General features: G+C 46.6%; 1 protein-coding gene across 2 annotated transcripts in view; it reads right to left on the reverse strand.

Moving 5' to 3' along the window:
- Positions 1–22,018, reverse strand: part of Pigr (polymeric immunoglobulin receptor) — a 28,299-nt gene extending 6,281 nt beyond the window's left edge. Inside the window, exons 1-4 of one of the 2 annotated variants that reach the window (XM_038348603.2) lie at positions 21,860–22,018; positions 13,339–13,433; positions 4,228–4,572; positions 780–1,436 (exon numbers count right to left, since the gene is read on the reverse strand). In XM_038348603.2, coding sequence (XP_038204531.1) covers positions 780–1,436; positions 4,228–4,572; positions 13,339–13,411 — 1,075 coding nt within the window. In that variant the 5' untranslated portion in view covers positions 13,412–13,433; positions 21,860–22,018. The remainder of the gene's footprint in view (positions 1–779; positions 1,437–4,227; positions 4,573–13,338; positions 13,434–21,859) is intronic. The other variant, XM_038348604.2, reaches the window with a different exon arrangement.

Here is a 22,018-nt window from a genome sequence, read left to right on the forward strand (position 1 = left end):
ATAGTATGTAGAAATATAGTATGATTTTAGTAAAGACTCCAAGAGTCCTCTTCAAGAATACAGAAGCTAATGCAGAGGTCCAGGGGGAGCCCTTGGTGACTGAATATGTCAGGGATGTTGATGAAGACCCAGAGTTGGGAACAGGAAAACAGTGTCAGGAACATAGTCCCCTTAAAGAAAGGCCATAAGGGCAGGTACTTTGAATGCCAAGTACTGGCTTGTTGTTTCTCATGAGGGGCAGTCTGTGCACTGTGCTCCAGGGTGAGAGGAAGCACGGATTGAATCATTCTGCCTTGTTGACAGCTCACAGAGGTATAGCTGCTGAGGCAGACTGTGCCAAATAACAAACATCCCCTTAAGCTGTGGGAGTAGAAGCATTAAGGTCATGGTACGCCAGTGTTCTCTTATCTGAGTATGAGGGGTTTGGTGCCCAACTTGCTCTGGGGTTGTGTGGGCTGGGAAGGGGACATGGGCCTACCATGGTACTGAATCCCATCTACCAGTCATGCCTCCAGCAGGGCCTCTACTTTCCTTATTCTTGTTATCCAGGGATAACCATCACCAGGCCCTTGATAATGCAGAAGAATATTTGGGAACTTGTGAAAGGCAGAGGTTGCATAGTCTAACTCTCCTGAACTGCCTCCCACTTAGTTCAAGACTTTCCAGAAAGGAGATACCATGACTGATGTGAACATCGATGAGTATATCAGATGATTAAGCTACTTTCTAATCTACCATCCCATGCTACCCCGTCTTGCTTGCCTTTTGGAGGCTCTCACCTTTATTGACAAAGACTTGCCAGGCCTGGATGGGCCAGCCTTCTTGAGGCAGGCCAGAGACACTGGCTCCACACAGGTAGTGGCCTTCATCTTCCTTCCTCAGGCCTGTGATCAACACACTGAAATGGCCATTGTCATCCTTGGGGGTTAGCAGGATCCTGCCCTCAAAGGCTGAGTCCCTCTGCCCCTTGGTGTTGATGATGACCTCACAAGTTTCCTTATTCATCCGGCACAGGTATTTGGGAAAATCTGCCACCTCACTGCCTAATGCACAGTCAAAAGTCGTGGAGGCTCTCAGATCTCTATAAACCAGCTCTGGCTCAGGCTCTAGCACCTGGAGGTCAGCGTTCTTTATGTCAGCATTAGAACCTTCCCCAGCCTGGCAGACATACAGCCCAGTATCACTGGATCTTAGTTTAGTAATGGTGACAATGAATTTTGACCCGGCGGTCCCGCCGGCCATAGTAAGGTTTACTCTGTCCTTATAGTTGAGGTTCACATTCTTATTAGAGTCAATGACAAGTTCACAGGCCTGACCTATCTTCTTACACAAGGATTTCTTCTTAGGAGAGTTCACCGATTTGAAAGGACACTCGATCTTCACAGTTCTGCCCAGGTCCTCTGTGTAGACATGAGTGCCCTCTGGGAACTCAGGAACTGAGGAATGAAGGACAGGGGTAAATTATAACTTTTGCTTTGTAACACAGGGCCATTTTCTATTGCTAGCGAGGGTTCTGGGTGGGCCAATGACCTAGAATGGCCTCCTCCCTAGAGGAATACTGTCAGAGCTTTTCTGTTGGAGTTTCTACAATGATGCCAAACAAAGGCCTCTGAAGCAAAGATTTTACTTTGATTTTCTCCTGCCCATTTGTTTTTCATGCCATGATTCAAAAAGTAAACCATAGAAACCAGAACCTCTTTTCCAGGGCAGATGATAGAAACCATAACCCCTTTATCCTAGCCACCCACAAACCCTAAACATATTACTTTAACCTCCCATTTTTCTTTGTAATGACTGAGCAGAAAGAAGCTCCTGACCTATCATTCTATATATCAAGGTCTTCACTACCCAGTCTGCCTCACACCCCCAAGGAAGCACCACAGTTGAGGGGCCAAGGAGAGTTTTAACAGATGAGCCTTGCTGGGGTTCTCACTCAGTCTACTAACAGGAGTTCACACCTGTCTTGTCCTGTCTCCTCTCTATATGGCCACCCCTGCTTCATGGAACTCAATATAAAGGTTGCATAGGAACCAGATCTTTGCATGGTCTTTGTGAAGGTTCCTATGATTGTAAAACTTCAATAAATGGGGACTGGAGAGATGGATCAGCAATTAAGAACACTGGCTGCTCTTCCAGTGGATCAGAGTTCAATTCCCAGCACCCATATTCCTAGTGACTCACAATCATTTGCAATGCCAGTCCCACAGGATCGGATACCTCTTCTGGCCTCTGAGGCACCAGGAACACATGTGGTGCACAGGAATGTATGCAGACAAAACACTCATACACATAAAATAAATAGATAAAATTTAAAAACCAACTTGGTTAAATGGAATTATGTGTTCTCTCATTACCCTATCTTTTGTAGTAGAGGTGTTGGCTATGACTCATAAGTGAAGTCAGCAATCACCCATCCAGACTCCCTCTTCCAGGGCCCTGCCTGATTTCCAACTCCTTGGGAAGGGTTTCTCTAAGCATGGACTAATTTTTCCCTTCTCTGTGTCCTCCCGGACATCTTTATCAGTCATCATATCCATTCTAGGTTCTACAGATTGGAGGGTGGTGGTGTGGGAGGTGATTCTGTCTATGTGTTGCTTTTATTGGTTAATGAATAAAGAAACTGGCTTGGCCTATAGCATGGGAGGAGGAAGGCAGAGTTAGAGAGAAGCCATGGAGCCTCCAGAGATAGATGCTGGGAACTTTACCCAGTAAGTCACAGCCATGTGGTGATATACAGATTAATAGGAACGGGTTAAATTAATATGAGTTAGCCAGCAAGAAGCTAGAGCTAATGGGCCAAGCAGTGATTTAATTAATACAGCTTCTGTGTGATTATTTCAGGTCTAAGCTAGCTGGGCGGTCAGGAACCAACAAGTGGCCTTTTCAAACAGGGTGGAGACATTTTCTTTACATTTTCCCTCTTAGCTGTGATTGATCACAACATCTGTTTCTGGTAGGTGCTAAATTAACATGTGTAGAAACAATCAGAATTGAACATGAATTGTCCAAAAATAATAGTTCAAATATTCCTAGTTGCCTTAAGGAGCAGTGTCTGTTATTGGTCATATTTATGGGAGCCTGCGTTCCCAGTCCTGTGGTAGTCTTCTGGGTATCTAGATGGGGTCTGCTGTGGATACTCCTCATCTCTTAGGGATCTGTGGTACTATGACTCTCCAGGAACAACCTTCTTATTTAGGATACAGTTAATGGCACACATAGCCCAAAGAGCAAGGCATATCCTCAGAGCCCCCGTGAATTTCCTCCCTTGAGTTTTCTCTTTTAACTCTCCTTGGACAATCAGAGGTACCCTCACTGATGGACCAACTCTTGTCGGAAAACCTTTTTCCTTCCTCTTTTCTTTCAGTTACAGTGAGTTTGTTTAGTGGCCAGTCTCTTCAGGGGCCTAGACTTCAGTTATAAAAATAATCTAATTCATCGTGATAATTCTAATGGAACTATCTACAGTCAAGTAGAAGGTTTTAATTGTGAATAGGAGGGAGAATACAGCCAGAGGCATCCGAGAGAGTCCAGAGGATGGAGAGAAAGTAGTAGACTAAACATGGCCATCAGACTAAGAGAGAAGGGGAGTATGGTAAGGGGTGGGGGTGTGAGCAAAGAAAATATGGGCCAAAGGCAGGAGCATAGTCTAGATTTCAGGGTATAAGGAGAAATGAGGAGCTGTGGTAGGGAGGCCCATGAGCTGTAGAAGTTTTGGGTAGGGGAACCTCAGGAAGAATAAATAAATAGCAGGTACTTGTGATGCTGAGGGAAGTGGGAGGCCAGCATGGGCTTTAGTATGCCAATAGGCACCTCATATAGCCAGTTGTCCCTTCTGTCAGCTGTAAGGGAAATAGCTCCTTTAGCAGAAGGGAACTGGCTTCACAAGTTCCTGAGGAATGAGAGCTTTCTTTTGTTTGTCCTCCAGAATTTGGGGAAAAGGAGTTTCCTTTGAACCTGGCATCATGTCTCAACTCTATCAAATACAACAAAAGCTGTTCTCCTGGCACCCATCTAAGCCTAAGATGTTTGTTAGAGATCCAGAAGAAAGTTTCACCCATTTCCCCAGATATGCCCCATATGTCTTGATGTTCTACTATGAAAAAAGAGGCCTTTGCCTCAGGAGGGAGGAGACTTTTGACTTCGTGTCAGGATACCCTTGGGTAAACTCTGTCATTGTACCTGAAGTGATTTAAACTATTTTCCTCCCAGGGAGCCTGGGATTCTTACCTTGGCTGACCTCCAGGCTGACATCGAAGAACAGGGGTTGGTTACTGGTGCCCAGACCACATTTGTAGCTCCCCGTGTCATCCTGGGTGAGCTGTGCAATGTTAATCACAAATGTATTATTCTCTGGGAAGTTGATGAGCTGGGCTCTGCCTGCATACTCCGAGGAGACGTAGCCGTTTGAAGAAATGAGGGTTGTGCAGAGGCCGTTGGCTCCCTTTCGGCACCAGTACTTCCGGGTGTGTCGGTTGACAGAGGTGTCTGGGTAATAGCACGTGATGGACACCGAGTTCCCTACCACACTGCTCACATCCTGGGGACCAAATACGGGGCTTCTTGTGATGACCGCTGTGGGAACAGAAGACAAGTGTTTTAAGAATGGAGAGAGGTCAAGTGGGCTGAAACGATTCACATAGCTCATCCGGAGGAATGCAATTTTCTAATTAATGTGTACTCCCTGCTTGTTTACATGATCATACAGCCACACAACATTGTATGAAATAAAATGATTGCTTAATCATAATTTGGCTTCATTTTAATTGTAATGTGATAGGTAAGTAAATTTCATTTTGTACCAGCTATCCACTTTAGGGCTGTTAGCCTCTGACCTAAATTCCCAAAAGCTCTGACCCCTTGTCTCCTCCCTTAAATTGTGTAACTATTATGAAATGATTAACAGTTTGATCTGGCTTCTGTAAACATGCTTATTGCTGTGGGATGGGGATTGGCAGTTTCTCGTGCAGCTATAAATTCTGCAGAAGTGGAGTAATTGTGGTGTTCACCTTTAAAATCCTTCCCCCATCTGTTCATGTATGGCACACTTCTGATTTGGCTTAGAGATACCTGCCCTGCTAGGAGAAATAATAATTTTGGCTAATTATTTCTGCAATTGAGTCTATGGTATTTCCCAGGAGCCTCAAACTCCATGACATTCTTGGAGGCCCCAGCGAGATCCTGAAATACTCCAGACTCAGGGCCAGGGATCCAGGATAGGCTCCAAGTGGGGGCAAGTCTGAGGTAGACTTGGAGACTCAGGTACATCAAGAGACCGTGGTTGCCACAAATTAAGTAGTCATTAGTCAAAGTCAGGCCCTAGTTGGGGGCAAGTGCCACAAGTGGGAGGTTGACATACAACCTTAGATGGGGCAAGTACTTCTGTGGACTCGGAGGTCCAGGGGTGTCCCAGACTGTGATCACTGCAAATTTGCAAATTGAAACAAAAGTAAGGGTTGCTGGGTAGTGTGTACTCAAGACAATATTGATCCGTGAACTGTTCTGGGAAGTCCCGACATCTTGGGAGACATAGAGGAGGAGATTTAATATGATTGTAGACTCAGTCTCCAGGGACAGAGGAGATGTCCTCCTGTACCCTTGGGGCTTTGGCATGTGAATGAAGGTGACCAGCGTGCGTCTGTGTCTGACTCCTCTGACTATGTAGATGTTTTGTCTTTTTACATTGTTTGCATTTGGTGAATTTGTGTTTTCAGTGTGTTTCTATGTTTTGTTACATAAAGGAGAAGTTGTGAGCACACAGCCAGGTCTCCCCTGAGCTGCATGCTGCAGTACTTCTAAGAGGTCCACGAGGCAGATATGGAGTTAAGATGTCATCTCGAGAGCTCTGCATTCTGTGTGAACTTAAATGCCCATCTTTGCATGTGGGGTGGTCAAAGGCAGGGTCCGTCAACCCCCTAACTTCCTAGAGAGTCTGTCAAAGGGTTATAGGAACCCTAGCCACCCAGACCAGTTTTCTTATATTGATTGCTGGTTCTTCCTCCTCCTTCTCAAACCCCTTCTATGGCTGGAATGTTGTGCCCTTAAACAAAGTTCTTCTGTTTTAGTTTCCAAGTCAATAAATCAAAGGCTGTGTAGAAACCTAAGTAAAATGCCTGGACTCTCTGGACTAGCCCTTGTGAAGGAGGAGAATCTTCCCCATGCATCCAGCCAGTTCAGGATCCGACTGTATCTGAGAGGGCCAGGCACAAACTGTCTCAATGATCTATCTGGACCTGCCATTCCCTTCACACACTTTGGGTGGGCTGAATTAGTCTCCATCTCAGCTAAAGACCCCAGCTGTGTTCCCTCTTAGGGAGTCACCTCCTAGTGGGTTCCAGCCCCCACTGGCACAAAGAGTTTTTGGGGAGGAGAGACCCAGACCTCCTTTAGTTTTTGTTCCTCTCTTGACCAGTCACCTGTATAACAGGAGGACTTAGAACCCTCCCTTCTCTGGGATGCCTCAGCCCCTCATTGGCCTGTTGGAATCTCTTTTCTTTACCCACCAGTCCATCTGGGATGATCGCAGGCAGCTTTAAGGTATCCTTTTTACTATAATTTACAATAACCATGACTTTGGCTAGGAAGGCTGTGATTGGTCCATAGTAACCGTGGCAAATGCCAAAGAAAGGGTTGAGTGACTATTGCCCTCAACTTTGCCAAACTGGGATCCCAACATTGACCAATGTCAAGGCAGCACTAGGCACCTATTGCCAGGCCTTAGTGAATGTACTGGAGCCCCAACTTATCTCTCAAAGGTATCTGGGGTAATTGGGGGAAATTATGAATCTCCTGGTTCCTGGAACACCTCTGAGAGGCTTACTGGGAATTTACCTGCATAGATCCAGATGCCCTAGAAAACCAGCAGGTTAGTAATATTGCTTTTGTCACCAACCATCTCCTAATATTCATAGGAAGTTACAGAAATTAGAAGGGTTTGAAGGAATGAACAGCTCACAGTGGTTAGGAATAGCTCAGAAAACTTAACAATAGAGATCCAGATGAGAAAAAAAAAAAAAAAAACCAAAGACTGGCCAGATAATAAAATGGCCATGGTAGAGAAGAGACTGATAAAAACCAGAAGCACCCCAGGTGGCCAAATCAGCTTCGATCCATGTTAGAGAAGGACCAATGTGCAATTGTAGAGAAAAGAGACATTGGGAAAAGATGAATGCCCTCATTGCAGACAGAGAGGAGGGGGCAAATCCTCAATATAACAGGATGAGATTGATGGGGTTAGGACTCCATACCATTGAGTCCTCAGGAACCCCATGATCACAGGAAGAGCATGGGGCAGAGCTCTGTGGTTCCTAGTGGATACGGGTGCAGCCCATTCAGGGCTAAACCAATCCCTAGCCCTCCACTACGAATCACCATCCAAGGGACCTACATTTGAACCACCACCTAAGAAGTGGACCTTGGGCAAGGTACTGTGACTCATCCTTTCCTTGGTAAACCAGATTTTCTGCACTTCCTGATTGGTAGAGACTTGTCGAGCAAAGTTGGTACCATCATGGTCAATGAGAATAAAGCCACTTTGGACCTCAGGAGTCCATACGCAGTATTCCTGGTGACTTGCTCATTGTCAGAAGAATATCAAACGACAGAAAAGAGTAACGAGGATCTGGGAAGAGGTGAGACACTCCTAGTAGGTTTGATGGATGCTAATATTCCCCGGAGTGTGGGCAGAAACCTGCTGCCCTGGACTGGCCTCACACTGGCCATGAGCTGCTGCTCAGCTCTTGAGCTCAGCCTTGTCTATAAGTAAAAGCAGTACCCTATTTTGAGAGACGCTAAGGCAGGCATCAGAAAGCACATCAGTTGCCTTAGAGATGCAGGGATTTCCCTGAAACTCACTTCAGAACACTGCTCTGTCATTAAGGCAGGCATCAAAGACTGTCATTCTGTTTAGATCTTAAGGGGAGACCGGAAATCATCCCCAGAGGGCACCCAATCTGTACACTTTGCTCCATCTGTTGGCTCAAGGATAAACTGTGCACACTGTCTTAGACCTGACAGGTGTCTTTTTTCTTTGCTTTCGGCACCTGTGAGCCACCTACATTTGCCTTTGAATGAAGAGACCCCGAGTCAGGGTTCAGCAGCCAGTTGCCCTGGACTAGACTATCCACAGGGGTTTAAGAACTCCCCTGCCCCTTGGTGAAGCTCTTAGCGTGGACTTGCTTGGGCACCTGCAAGGACACCTGAATGTCCTAGCCTCTTGCAGTATGCAGATGAGGTCACTGATGCACATACCCCGGAGGAGTACCAAAAAGCCGCAGAGGGACATCTCAAAACGCTTCAGCTGCTGGGTTACTACATGTCTGAAAAAAAAGGACCGGTTGCGTTCCCATAAGGTAACTTATCTGGGTAGCTTATTGCTTTGGGGGCGGCAACAGGAGAACCCTGTCCTCAACCAGGATCCAAGCTACCCTGAATAACTCAGAGCCACAGAACATGAGGCAGGTGAGAGAACTCCTGGGTACAGTTGGATACTGCAGACTGGGGACACCCAACTTTGCAGAAAGAGCACAATGGTTATGTCAGAGCCTCGGAGGAAGCAGCCCTGCGAGCTGGGAGGGCAAAGAAAAGGAGAAATTCTAAACGCTCAAGGAAGACTGGTGTCAGCCCCTACACTCGTGCTACCTGACACTGACAACCCCTTCCACTTGTGGGTGGGTGACATGGGGTGGCAAAAGGAGTACTGACTCAACCCTTGAGACCCTAGAGACGGCCTGTTGGTCTGAATGCCCAGACCCTGTGACTGCGGGATAGCCAGCTTGCATCTGGGCCACTGCTGCCCCAGTGCTATTGTTAAAGGAAATTGATGAACTAACCATGGGACAGGAAGGGGTTGGTTGTCCCCACTCCATTGAGATGCTCCTTCTTAGGATGTCAAACACACACACTTCACCCCTTATCAGGCACTCCTAAAATGCACCCAGGCTCAAATTCTCACGTCTGCTGTGCTAAACCCAGAATCCCTCCTGCTGGACCCCGAAGAACAGCCGGTCCTTGCCTGTGCCCAGGTCACTGACCACCTGCAGTGGACCCCTGAGACCAGCCCCTTGGGAAGGCAGGTGTGACCTTATTCACCAATGGGAGCAGCTATGTACAAGATAGGTTCAGGTGAGCAGGAGGGGCTTTAGTGACACTCCCCAAAGTGTCACTATCTGGGCACAATCTCTGCCCCAAAGGTCATCAGCCCAAAAGGCAGAACGGCTAGCCTTGACTCAGGCACTAAGATGGGGAAATAGCCGAGCTGTCGACATCTGTGCGGAAAGCTGATTCGCCTTTGCCACTGCACACATCCGTGGTGCCTCGTCCAGGAACACGGCCTGCTGACCTTTACCGAGACAAGATCGAAAACCAGGGGGAGATCTCTGCTCTCCTAGCAGCTTTTTGGCTGTCAGAGAAGCTTGCTGTTATCCATTGCCTGGAACACCAAACGGGATTTGGTAGAAACCTGAGGCAACAGATTTGCTAATGCCACAGCAAGAACGGGAGCCACAAAGTCAGCGGGGCCACTGCAACCATTTGCCCCCCCCCCCCATATGCATACACCTGTGAGGAAGAAAACTGGGCCAGACAGTAGGGGCCAACTGAGACAGAGGCCTGGTGGATGCTTCCAGACAGATGTTCCGTCCTACCAGAAGCCTTGAGGTTCATCCCTTCTTTCCTCTTTGGGGGGTCTACCAATGGGTGGGCCTTCACTGCCAAAGTCTTTCAGCAAGCAGTTAAAACACTAGAAATACATTGGAGATTATGTTGCCACTACAGGTCCCAGAGCTCAGGACAGGGAGAAAGAGCTAATGGGACTACTACAGAACTAGTAATTAAGTTCTGGGCAGAAACTGGCAAGAAGCTGGTGACTAGGGCTGCCTGCAGCCCTTCTCTTTAGGATCAGGTGCGCCCCCTACCGGGACAAGCTACACCATTTGAAATAATGTTTGATGGCAGCCTCAGCTTATTGCTGCAAAGGGAAGGTTACAGACCATTGAAATATCTAAAGATTCCTTCCTCAAGTCCTGACAGGCATTTCTGCAAAGCACCTGAGAACCTAGAGTCGTCCTTCACCCTTGCCGCTGATGCTGCTTCTGACTGAACAGAAACACGGGTTCCAACCTGGGCACTTGGTGTGGATTCACTGCTTGCCCAGCAGAACCCTGGAACTTTCCTGGAAAGGGCTGTACCCAGTGATCTTGACAACACCCATGGTCTTCCCGGTAGCAGGGACTGAGGTTTGGAGCCATAACTCCTACTTTAAGGTGAACATGACTAGCCAAATGAAGGCGTCAAGCGGAGAGTTAAGGGGAGATCACTAGGTCCCCCTTAAGGTGAGGTCCATCGGCATCTCGGAATCAGACTGACACACATGCCGGGAATCGTGACAAGTATCTTCTATGCTTGACCTACTGAAAATGTTAAGGTTTGGGACTGGGAGTTGTCATGAGATCCGTGCAAATTAAGCCCATGGTCAGACTGAAGAAAAATAATATGTGGTCTACAAAATGCTGCCTTCCTGCCTGTGTTTAGAGTTGATCTCTGTGACCTCTTTGCGGACTCTCTACCCAGTCTGATAAAAAGTATCGGGAGTACTCACTCCTAAGATACCATATGTTGAAGGCCAACATCATGGTCATTCCAGGATGTGATAAAAATATAATATATGAAATCCTTTTCCATATATGTCCAGCTAATGGGCCAACACACTGCCGTCAGCAAAAAGGGGATTATCATTGTACTGATCCAAACTGTGAGGCTGCGTTTGCCCAAGAAAGGGTATTAGGCACCTAGACCTGTAATCCTTTTTGAGGGAGAAATCCCTCCCCGAGGGTTCACCCACAGGAAATAAGTCTCCTCTGCTGAAAGAGCCATGACCTAGAAAGAACTGAGCACCCAGCTCTGGCTTAAGAGTCCGTCCTGGGGTTTCCAGCTTGACATCAAGGGTTGCAGTGTTCAGTGGGCTGGCATTCTCTCTATGGGAAAGGGTTAGGGTTAACACCTCTCCAAGTTAGCCCCATAGGCCCAGGTAAAAGCTAGATGCCTTAACCAAAGACTAGGGTGTGTCCTCTCCTCTTGAACCACTCCACCCATGGAAATAAACCAGCCTTCAATCTCAACTGGGAGGGGTATATGGTAATAGACTCAACCTAAGCCCGGATACAAAAATACACAAAACAACTTCATCTCCCAGATGTGACCCTGAGCTTGAGACCTTAAGGTTGCTATACCGCTTGATTAAACCAAACCCGCTCTAACCTGGGAAATGAATATTGGCTTTGCCTTGACTCTAGGCCTCCTTTTTATGTGGGGACAGGGGTCAATCTCTCTATTGTCTCGACTACTACCCAATCTGAGAATTTAAACTGCGACCCAGAGGAAGTAAGTGCTCCCTAGGAGACCTCCAAGGAGCCTCCAAATTGTTTAATCTCTTCAACGTATAGCGACTCAGCTTCCCTTTATGGCCAATCCTGTAGTACCCACGCGTATATCAATTAAGTCTGAATGTATTAGAATGCACTTTCTGGCTCCTTTAGGGACATGATGGGCCTGCACATTTGGCCTCGCTAGATGTGTGACAGCGGAACATCCAGAATTCGGGACATGGGAGGGAATCTCTGTATTCTAACCTCTATCCTTCCCAAGGAAGGTGTGTTGACTAGAGAGGAGAGTAGAGAACAATTGCTTGTGGATGGAGTACACTCCCGCCATGAGGGCCAGGGTCTAGTTAGAAGAAAAAGAATAGTAACTCAGCTACAGTTATGCCCCTCCTAGTGACAGAAGGGATCACATACATAGCTGCCTTGGGAAACGTCAGCTCTAATTCCTCAAGATCAGACTTTCAAAGCTCTAAATAATGGAGTAGACCAGGGCATACACCTCGATGATGCTGCAGGACAACTTGAAAAACAAGTAGATTCCCTAGCAGAAATGGTTTTTACAAAACTGTCGGGGATGCGATTCTTGCCGTCGGATGTGAAAAGCGCTGATTTGATGCCAACAACTAGGGAGTTCTCTCAGAAACAGAAAACGTGATCCAGGAAAAACTTAGATGCAAGAGCAGAACACGATGAGGCCTCTAATTGGTGTCCATCCGTTTTTCTCTTCCCTTGGCTTACCACCCTTGACCGCCTTAGCTGAACCTTTTACGGCTCCTTGGAGTTATGATCAGCCTTTGAATTTTAAATCGGTTGCTAACATACATTAAATAAAGAACCAATTCTATTAAAAAATTGATTCAAGCCTGGTCTACAAGAGCTAGTTCCAGGACAGGCTCCAAAGCTACAGAGAAACCCTGTCTCGAAAAACCAAAAAAAAAAAAAAAAAAAAAAAAATTGATTCAGCAAGAGTCAATGGCTTGATTCGATGATCTAAAGCCAGTGGGGAATATGGTGGCTAAGAAATCTCATTTTGTACCAGGAACCCACTTTTGTAGCTCTTCGCCTCCGACCTAAATTCCTAAAAGCTCTGACCCCTTGTTCCCTCCCCGAAGCTGTGTAACTGTTGTGCAATGATTAACAGCTTGTTCTGGCTTCTGTAAACACACTTATCACTGTGGGCATGGGGAATGACCGTCCTCATGTAGCTGTGGAGGAGGGGAGGGCAACAGTTCCTCATGTGGGGAGGTAGGGGGGAGGGGCAATCTTTACGCAGTTGTAAATTCTGCAGAAATGGAGTAATTGTAGCCTGGACTTTAAAACTCGTTCCCCCATCTGCTCAGGCGCAGCCCATTTCTGATTTGCTTAGAGATAGCTGCCCTGCCAGCAGAAACAATAAATTTGGCTAATTATAGTCTGAATTGAGTCTTTAGTCTTTCCTGGTGGTCTTGAATTCCACAACAGTAACTCATTAACAAAAATCTTTTTTTAAGGACGGTGAATGACAAACTAATGGCATCTTACACTACTTTTCAGGATATTGTGTTTTTGCATTTACTATATAATTTCCCTTGGTAGATTATTTCCTTCTTTTTTTATACATTAAGGGCTAGGAAAATTAGTTAATTTAGTTGATTTCCCCCAAATCATACAAGATGTTTGGTTTGGAGTTCAAAGTCTTTCTTATTTTTATTTTTTAGTCTCCAGAGAGGACTCTCTAATCAGATTCCTTGTCTTAAAATCGGGAATTCTCTTCCCTGTCTTTGATTTCCAGTGCTATCAAAACCCATTTTTAGACATGTCTTTTCTGCGTTGCTGTGTGTGACTGTGTCTCATAAGGATACACACCGTATGAGGGACCTCACTGGGGATGACTCCTGATGTCAGGGTCTCCATGGAGCTGGATCCTAGGAACAAGAAGTCTGGGGGGAGAGTGTGATCTGGGGAGCTGGGACAACAGACCCACCTGGGAGGACAGCGAGCAGGATGGTGAACACGAAGAGCTTCATTGCTGGTGGCTTCCAGGGGGGCTGTGCCATTCAGGTTGACGTCTATGAGATGCTGAAAGAGAACAACCAAGTGAGATGGAGTTCTTCTGTAACACCTGGTTGCTTCCCGTCTGCAGAAACCACTGCAAATTCTGCTGAATTAATGAATGAATGCATGAATGGTGCTTCCTCATTGCTAAGAACTCCCGGTTTCCCATCCCGGTCTGTGCACCTTTTCTCTCTCTCTCTCTCTCTCTCTCTCTCTCTCTCTCTCTCTCTCTCTCTCTCTCTCTGTGTGTGTGTGTGTGTGTGTGTCTCGTATCTACAATAAAAAAAACTTCCTCTTAACCAACCCATGGAGCAGCCACATTGTCAGCTTATACAAAAAAAAAAAAAATCAAAAGACAGTCTTGGACAAACAATTGGCTCTTAATTGCTCTTCAACAGTTATAAGTACCTTGGTCTTCCTACCTAAACTTGGTGTTTCTTTGGGATAACGATATTGATGACATTTCTTAGTCATCTTCCAGGACACAGTATTGGGCACACAACATGGCCCTGTCTCTCCGATATGGATGACATTTCTTTGTCATCATTTAGTACACAGTATTGGGCACACCATAACATGGCCCTTTCTCTCCGTGTCAGTTACCTTCCCTGTGTCCCTGTGAGTGGAGGAGGCTGACATGCTTTGGGTGGGTGATCAGTAAACTGCCAGGAAGAGGCAGACGAGCGATTCTGGTGTTTGTAAAGGCAGACAAAGGCTCCCGCATGCCCCGCAAGGGTTAACTGTGGGATGGACAGAGTGAGCTGGGGAAATCTGAACGCTGACTTGTCTGTGCTCTCACCCTCCCCAATGATAGTATGCTTACACTGGATGCTAGAATGCCTATTGTTTGTCAACGACTGTCTTTGCTATCATTTGTATAAACTGACAACGTGACCACTCCATGGTATGGCTAAGAAGAAGGTGTTTTTATTTGTTTGTTTGATTTTTGTTTTAATTGTTTGTTTGAGACAGGGTTTCTCTGTGTAACCCTGGCTATCCTGGAACTCACTCTTTAGACCAGGTTGGCCTCAAACTCACAGAGATCTGTCAGCTTCTGCCTCCCAAGTGCTGGGGTTAAAGGCGTGCGCCACCATTGCCTGACTAAGAAGATTTTTTTATTGTAGATATGAAGCGATAATGTGTGTGTGGGGGGGGAGGTTGCAGATAGAGGCATCTGGAAAAGTCTAGATCAGAGAGAGAAAAGAATAGACTGGACACGGCCAGCGGTCTGGACATGGTCAGGCCTATCTATGAGAGAGGGGGGAACAGCAGGGGAGGAGAACAAAAAATCATGAGAAGAGAAGCAGGAGCAGAGAGCTGCAGAAAGATAGAAAATTAAAAACATCGTAAGAATAGCAGGGTTATAAAGGAGAAAGAGGAGCTGGGGGAAGGAAGCCTGTGAGCTGGAGGGAGTTTAGGCTAGCGGGGGAAGTGAGAAGAGCTAGGGCTAGCTAGCCTGGACTTTGAAATGTGTAACAGGTACTTGTGATACTGAGGGAGCCTGGAGGCCAGCATATGCTATGACATGCTAATAGGCACCAAAGGTACCCATATATCCCTTCTGCCAGAGAGATAGAGGAGAACCAGCTTCACAAACCCCTAAGGAACGCTGGCTTTATTTAACCACTAGAAATCCTTCTGTAGTCCAGTTTGCGTTCATTCCTAGACATTTGGACTGCTTCTTGCAGTTTGGGGAACTGGAGTTTCCTTTGGACCTGGCAGTATTCGTTGGAGTTGTACAAGTAGCCTTGAAATAAGACAGAAAGGCAGACACAGCAGCAGCAGGAGAGAGAGAGCTGGGGATGATGAGCTGTGCCCAAGGTTTCCTACGGCTCCACTCTGGGGTCAGAGACAAAAACGTAGACGTTATCGTGTTTCCTACCTGGTGAGTTCCGGCAGACAAAGAGCGAGAATGCAAGCCACCATGTGGACTTCTACATGGTCCAGACCCACAGAGGACTGAGGCTTGGGCCGCGCTAGGCGGAACTATCTCAAGGACCCAAATGACAGCCTAGAGTCCAGGGCCAAGAGGAAGAGAGGAGAAAGGAGAGGGGAGTCCCCACTTTCCAACAGAATTTGAGGACTTTGTTTGGCTATAAACTTTGGAATGGATTTGAAGGAGGAAAACAATGATAATAGGCCCTACGCAATAATGAGTGCCCATAAAGATAAGAAAGCTGTAAGCAGGAGGCAGCCTGGGCACTATCTCTTCTCCCTGCTTGTCCCTAACTCCGCTTCTCAGAGACTTCCTTCACTAGCTGAGCCAAAGGCAATAGACTTGTTTATCTTGGTTATTTCTTTTTCATAGGGGAATTTCCCAGTAAGAAACCCTTTTATTTCCTTGTGGAGATAAAGGTATTCTGTTTCTCTGGTTCTTTGGAAGCGTGAGGGCAGGGGATGGGGACAGAGTAGGGTGTCAGATGGCAACTAAAGGTTTTTTGCTTTTTTTTTCTGGGGTTAATGGCCTGCGCCTTCTTACCAAGTCAATGATAAACTCCTGGAGTGGAGTCCTAGCCAAACTCAGCTTAATTTGGGTGTGATCAGGTGCCCAGGGGTCATCGGAGAGGCAAGAAGCTCCTAAGCAAGAGCAGCTGTGAGGCCTAGCTTTTCTGTAACAGTTGGGATGGGTGGTGCCAAGTCCCACGGGACCAAACACCTGCCCCTTGTGCCAGGCCTGGGTGCAGTCACAGGTGGAAAGGCCAAATGTTTTCATCTTAAGGTCTTAGTTTAAGAGCCCAAACTAGCGGTGGCTGTGTTTAATTCTCAATCTTGTCCTTGACTCTAGAAAAGCAAGCTTCTAATACTCATGAGGCAGGACCTGGTCTTCTTCTGATAGGCTCAGCTGGGGTGCTACTCTCCTCTGGACGGGCAAAGTGACCCTCCTTTTGTTACGGAGAACCAGGTGCCAGGCTTTCCGGGGTGGGGGACCTGACTTCTAACCCAGGCCACCAATCATTTTGTGATGCACTTTGGATGACTAGGTCAGTCAACTTGGAAGCTCCTGCTTCCAAGATGTGTGTATGCCTTCAACTTTGTGTATAGCTCAAAGTCTGGTGTGAGAGCATCAGACACACATATCTGGAAGGAAAAACCTGCAAGAGGGTCACCTTGGCAACCTGGGAGAGGGTCACCCTGGCAAGGAAGTCATGAGTCTACTCCCAGGGAAGATGGTGGTCAGGAGACATTTTCCAAAACAAGAATTCTTCTTTGTCTAGAGCTAAAATTTGGAGCTGTTTCTCTGGTGGCTGCTAAAAGGACCCTGTATTTAAGACATCTTCATCTCAGTCAGACTTTTTATAAAGCTCAGGGAGGTCCAATGGCAGAGTGACTAAAAATGGATTTAAGAAGGGGAAGAAAGAGTAAAGCTCTTTCCCCAGCTGCTTTGCTAGGATTCTCTTCCATGATCTCATGTATTGCTGCAGGAAACCCTGGCAGAGATACTATTACCTTATTGCCATGGATGGGAGACCTAATGGTCAGGGATTCCTGACCCCAACACCTATATCAGAATTGGACCCAGGACCGTGAGTCCAGCATCACTTCTTGCACAAGTCCAGAGATCGGTTCCATGGGGTCGTAAATCTATTAGTGACTAGCTAAAGAAAGGTCAGGTTTGCCTGACTCCTCACCTCCCCCACTTGGAAGCCACACTTGCCTGTCAATAAAGAGAAGGGTGCTTCTCTCTCCTCTTGATAAAGTGTTTCACGGCACCAAAAGACCTCTCCAGCTATGCTGAGAAAGGGTCCTGGCATGTAAAAACAGTTTGGCGCCTCATCCTTCCTAATGCTGCAACCCTTTAGCAGAGTTCCTCATGGTTTGATGACCCTCTCCCAACCACATGATTAGTTTTGATGCTATGTCAAAACTGTAATTTTGCTACTGTTATGAATCGCAATGTAAATATCTGTGTTTTCTGAGGGTCTTAGGCAACACCTGAGAAAGGGCCATTTGACCCCCCAGAGGGTCTCACCCCCCCAGGTAGAGAACTGCTGCTCTAGATGGATGCCTTGTGTGATGGTTTACAAGATCAGAGGTGACATTGTAAAGACCCGTAGCCTACACCAGGTATGATGTGATTACAGCCTTTTGACTTTAAAAACCCTACCCTCAGCTGGGTGGTGGTGACACACGCCTTTAATCCCAGCACTCAAGAGGCAGAGGCAGGCGGATCTCTGTGAGTTTGGGGCCAGCTTGGTCTACAGAGAGAGTTCCGGGACACGCTCCAAAGCTACAGAGAAACCCTTTCTTGAAAAAAACAAACAAAAAGAAAGAGGGGGGGTGAGGGAGGGAGGGAAGGAGGGAGAGAAGAAAGAGAGAAAGAAAGAAAGAAAGAAAGAAAGAAAGAAAGAAAGAAAGATCCCTACCCTCCTTTGGGTACCAAGTGTCTTTCCTCAAGCCAGGGCCTACTCTTGCTCAGTACACAGGAGGACTCACTACACTCTTAATTGGCTTAATAAAGTGAAAGCGTGGGGATCTACATCCTCTTGCATGGGTTATTCACTAGTACACTTGCACTTAATCTTGGGTTGAGCTGTTTTCCACTAATGAGGCCGAGATGTTCCACATCATTTGAGGTTTACTGTTGGTTTCCCAGTGTATTTATAACCTAAGACCCCAAGCTCATAGATTGGGTCAGAAGTATGGGCCACATGGGAGAACTGAGTTTGTTTCCTTATAAACCTAATTTACATAGTTCCCATTTGATTAAAGTGACAGCTTTTCAGTTTTGGGGACAAACCTGTCTTCATCTAACCTCTGATGTTCCTTTTCTGAGGGAGAGACAGCTGGACCCGGAGCTTAGCTTGGCTAGTAAGCTATCTATTCTTACATCCCTGAAGCAACCTAAAGCTTTCACCTCCTAGGAGAAGGTAAGGTGGGGTTCTCAAAGCTCCAGGGCCTTCAGAGGGGACGGAGAACGTGATTTAAGAAGACCAGAAGCCAAGTGACGGTTTCTGGCAACCCAGGAGCATGAACTTGACGGAGTAAGATGCTCTGGATCTGAGGACAGGAAGAGAACGGCTTAGCTACGAAGGCTTCCTTCCCATTTCTTTCTTATCCTGAGCAACAGCATCTTCTATTACAGGAGAGGCACTGCCTAAGTCCATTTGGAACTATCACGTACGTCTCTCCCAGTCCAAGCATTGAACACAGGGTAGCATGTGCCTGGAAACTGTTATGTGAAGGAGAACGTTGAGGATGGAAGAGGGTGTAGGGGTCTGCATCCCATACTATTGTGGGGTATAGGAGCATCCTATCTCTTGGATGGAATATACTGACTTAGTGCTTTCATTGATAAAATGTGTGTAAGAGTTCCCGACTCTTCTAACTTGGAAGGGGAATGCCTTGGGATGGGAGAACACGGGGAAAGATGGAAGCATAATATATATGGACACATTTTTAATGATATTAAGGGCTCTTCAACGGAAAGCAGCCACGATTGCTCTAAAGGGCAGGAGGGTTGGGTAGTGTCTGACCTTCATGGGAACTATGCACGGGGCTGAGTGGTAAAACCACTTACTCTTCCACTTGGCTTTCCACGCTCATCTAGGGGCTGTGTGGATTTTTAAGCTGAGCCCATAGGTCCCCGTCTGTAAACTGCAGGTGACTCTGCTTCATAGGAAATTCTTATACAGACCAAATGACAAAGTCCTTAGCAGAGCGATGGGGTTGGAAGTGTTAATTCGTCCACATCTCCTCTCTGAAGTCAATGCAGTCTTCTCTTTCTTTTGGTCAAGAGTGAAAGAAACTAGAAGGCTGTTGGCTGAGCATCCTATCAAGACTCAGAGAGAGCTGTGGGTTGAGCCCTGTCACTCCAGGAGCAAGCACTGTGACCTGGATTACAAGAACACATACAGAATTCTTTCCAAGACCTTTACTGATGTCAGCTTTTTACTTTGCACTGCTACCCCAGGAAGCAGGGTATAAAGCACAAACAGGTAAGAAAGCTGCCCAAGGTAGGTGCCCAAGTGAGATAGGTAGAGGAGCACAACCAGCATAGATTCTCTGGCCTCCGTGTGCACAGGCACAGGCTGTGCACTTGCACACACACATATGTTGTATATATACCACTCACATATGTATACCACACACACAAACACCACATACACGCTAAAATAGTAAAAATCATTTTTACAAACGGGCATACGAGCTTAGTCACCCTTCTGTGCTCGGTCTTGCTGTTAGAGGAATCAGCAGAAAGAGGAAGGAGTGGGAAGGCCAACTTCAGAGAGGGAGTACAATGATTCTCTACACCCCCACTTTCATAGGAAAGGCAATTCTCACGAAGAGTCACTTGGACTTAGAGGTGGTGCCAAGAGTTCTTCCTGCAAACACTAGCTGCTATTTATTTAGCATCGGGCATGGATGGGGAGTGTTACCTTTGTTTCCTGAATATGAGTGCAGCCATGCCAAAGCTCTGTTACCCCTGCCATGCTGTGTCAATGCCAGCGACCCTGGAGCCCAAACTTCCTTGTACCCAGAGTCAGAGAGAAGAGGAGAACATGGATCATGTTCCAATGCACCGATTTTATAAGTCGAGTGTCCCTTATCCAAAATGCTTAGGATCAGAAGTGGCCTCCATTTTAATTTTTGGAATATTTTCAGATTTATGGTAAGAGGTCTTGGGAAGGACCCAAGTCTAAACATATCCTGAAAGTAATTTTCTATATTTTTACTGTGCCTATGTTTTTGATTGATGCCTGCTACCTGAGGTCTGGCATGGAACTTCTGCTTGTGTCGTGTTGGCTCTTAAAATGTCTAGCTTCAAAGCATTTCAGATTTTAAAATAACAGATTTAGGAATACTCAACCTGCAATTTCATTTACTTGTTTGTTTGTTTGTTGGTTTTTTGAGGCAGCGTGTCTCTATGTAGCTGACCTCTAACTCACAATCCTTCCATCTTCCCACCATAGCCCCACAAGTGCTAGAATTACAGGTGTGTTCTAGTTGCAAACATTTTTTAAGTTGTTTGTTCTGATAGGTGATAAAATCATATCAGAAAGGATGTACTCATGTATTGTTCAGATGCGCCTGGGAACTTGACATCATTCACGTTAACTCATGAAGTCTTAGCTATCTCAACTGTAAGATGGAAGCGGGGTGTCCACCCTTCCCGGCTCCCTGGCGTTTGGGGGTGGGAATGAGGTGAAGTTATGAAGTCCCAGGGCAAGTGGACTTACTAAATGGAAGCTGAAGTGATGGGGCTTTTTGTGAATGAACCTCACAGATGCAGAAGTATGCTAAGAAGTGGGTCACGGTCATAAAGCTGGATGTTCTCCTGACTCCAGTTCATTGGCTATAACATGGCGTCCATTCTCCCCATTTAGGCAGAAGCACAACTGGAAAGTTCTGGAGCTGGCTCACAGCTGAGCCTCTCATTTCAGCCACTGAATAGATGCCTTCTATGCAAACCCCCCAAACTGGCACACCCCTAATTTATATATTAAGAAATCTCTAAGTTCCTTAGCAGCAGGGGAAAGTGTTAGCAGAAACTGTCATATGAAACGTGTGTGTCCTGTCCTGGGTGGCTCCAAGTCTGCAGGCAGTTGCACAGGTGTAGCTGGCAGAAGATGAAGCTGAGTGGTCACACTGTCCTCTGTCACTGTCTTCTGTGCTGGCTAAGGAACAGTGTCAGGATAGACAGGACTGAGGAGGCTGTCTGATTGTGGCTGGGTGTGTGTTAGGGGGTGCATCGGGGCATAGGGCTGATGCCTGTACCTAGGAGGTGGCTCTGCCCCCCCCCAGCTTATCACCCCACAAAAACATCATTCTCCCCATTTAGAGCAGCGCCAAGTGACACCATCATGCACACTTGTTTCTAGTGACACAAATATGTGGGTACAAGTCTGGACTGCGATTAGTAATGATTTCAGAACCTCGCAGAAGCCCAGAAAAAGCAGCTGAGGGTGGCCTGCTTCGAAAGGTAGCTGAGGTGCTTTACTGCTTAATCTGATTCCAGACCTGCCTGCCACTCAATTCTTTCTTGAGCAATTGAACTAAATTGAGATGTACCAAGCCATTGTTATATTGCTACATTTTGCACTTGTGTTCTCATTTGAAACCCCCTGGACCAGCAGTAATAGCTGTTAGTTTTAAATCTCCATCTTACAGATTGAGCCTGAGGTTCAGAAAGATTAGGTCCTGTATAACGGTAGGTAGTTAGTAGCACTAGGAGGATTAGGGAATTTGGAAACTAAGGGTAATGGGTGTGCTGGCAACAGACGTTGCTTCCTTCTCACCCAGGCTATTTTGCAGAAAAGGCATGCCCATACACATGTCTGCCTTTCTTCGTACCACTGGAATATGCCCCTGCAATCCCTGTGACATACAGGCACACAGTCTGCCCTGTCCACCTCACCCTCTCTGGGAGGTTGGTAGTTGAGAGTCAGTGGATCATCTGAACCACGTTCCCAAGGAGCATCCTATCCGAGGATCCCAGGCAGCATACTTACTTTTAGCCACTTCCTTCTCCTGCTGCTCCAGTTTCGGGGCACAGCCTGCCAGCCAGTGCGTACCCCTGCTTTTCTAGAAGCTTCCAGTCAGGCACTGGTTACTGCTGCCAAAACCGAAACTGTGCTCTCTGTGCTTGACCCGCACCTGGCTCTTAAAGG

Source organism: Arvicola amphibius, chromosome 12, assembly GCF_903992535.2.
Source record: "Arvicola amphibius chromosome 12, mArvAmp1.2, whole genome shotgun sequence".
NCBI lineage: Eukaryota > Metazoa > Chordata > Mammalia > Rodentia > Cricetidae > Arvicola > Arvicola amphibius.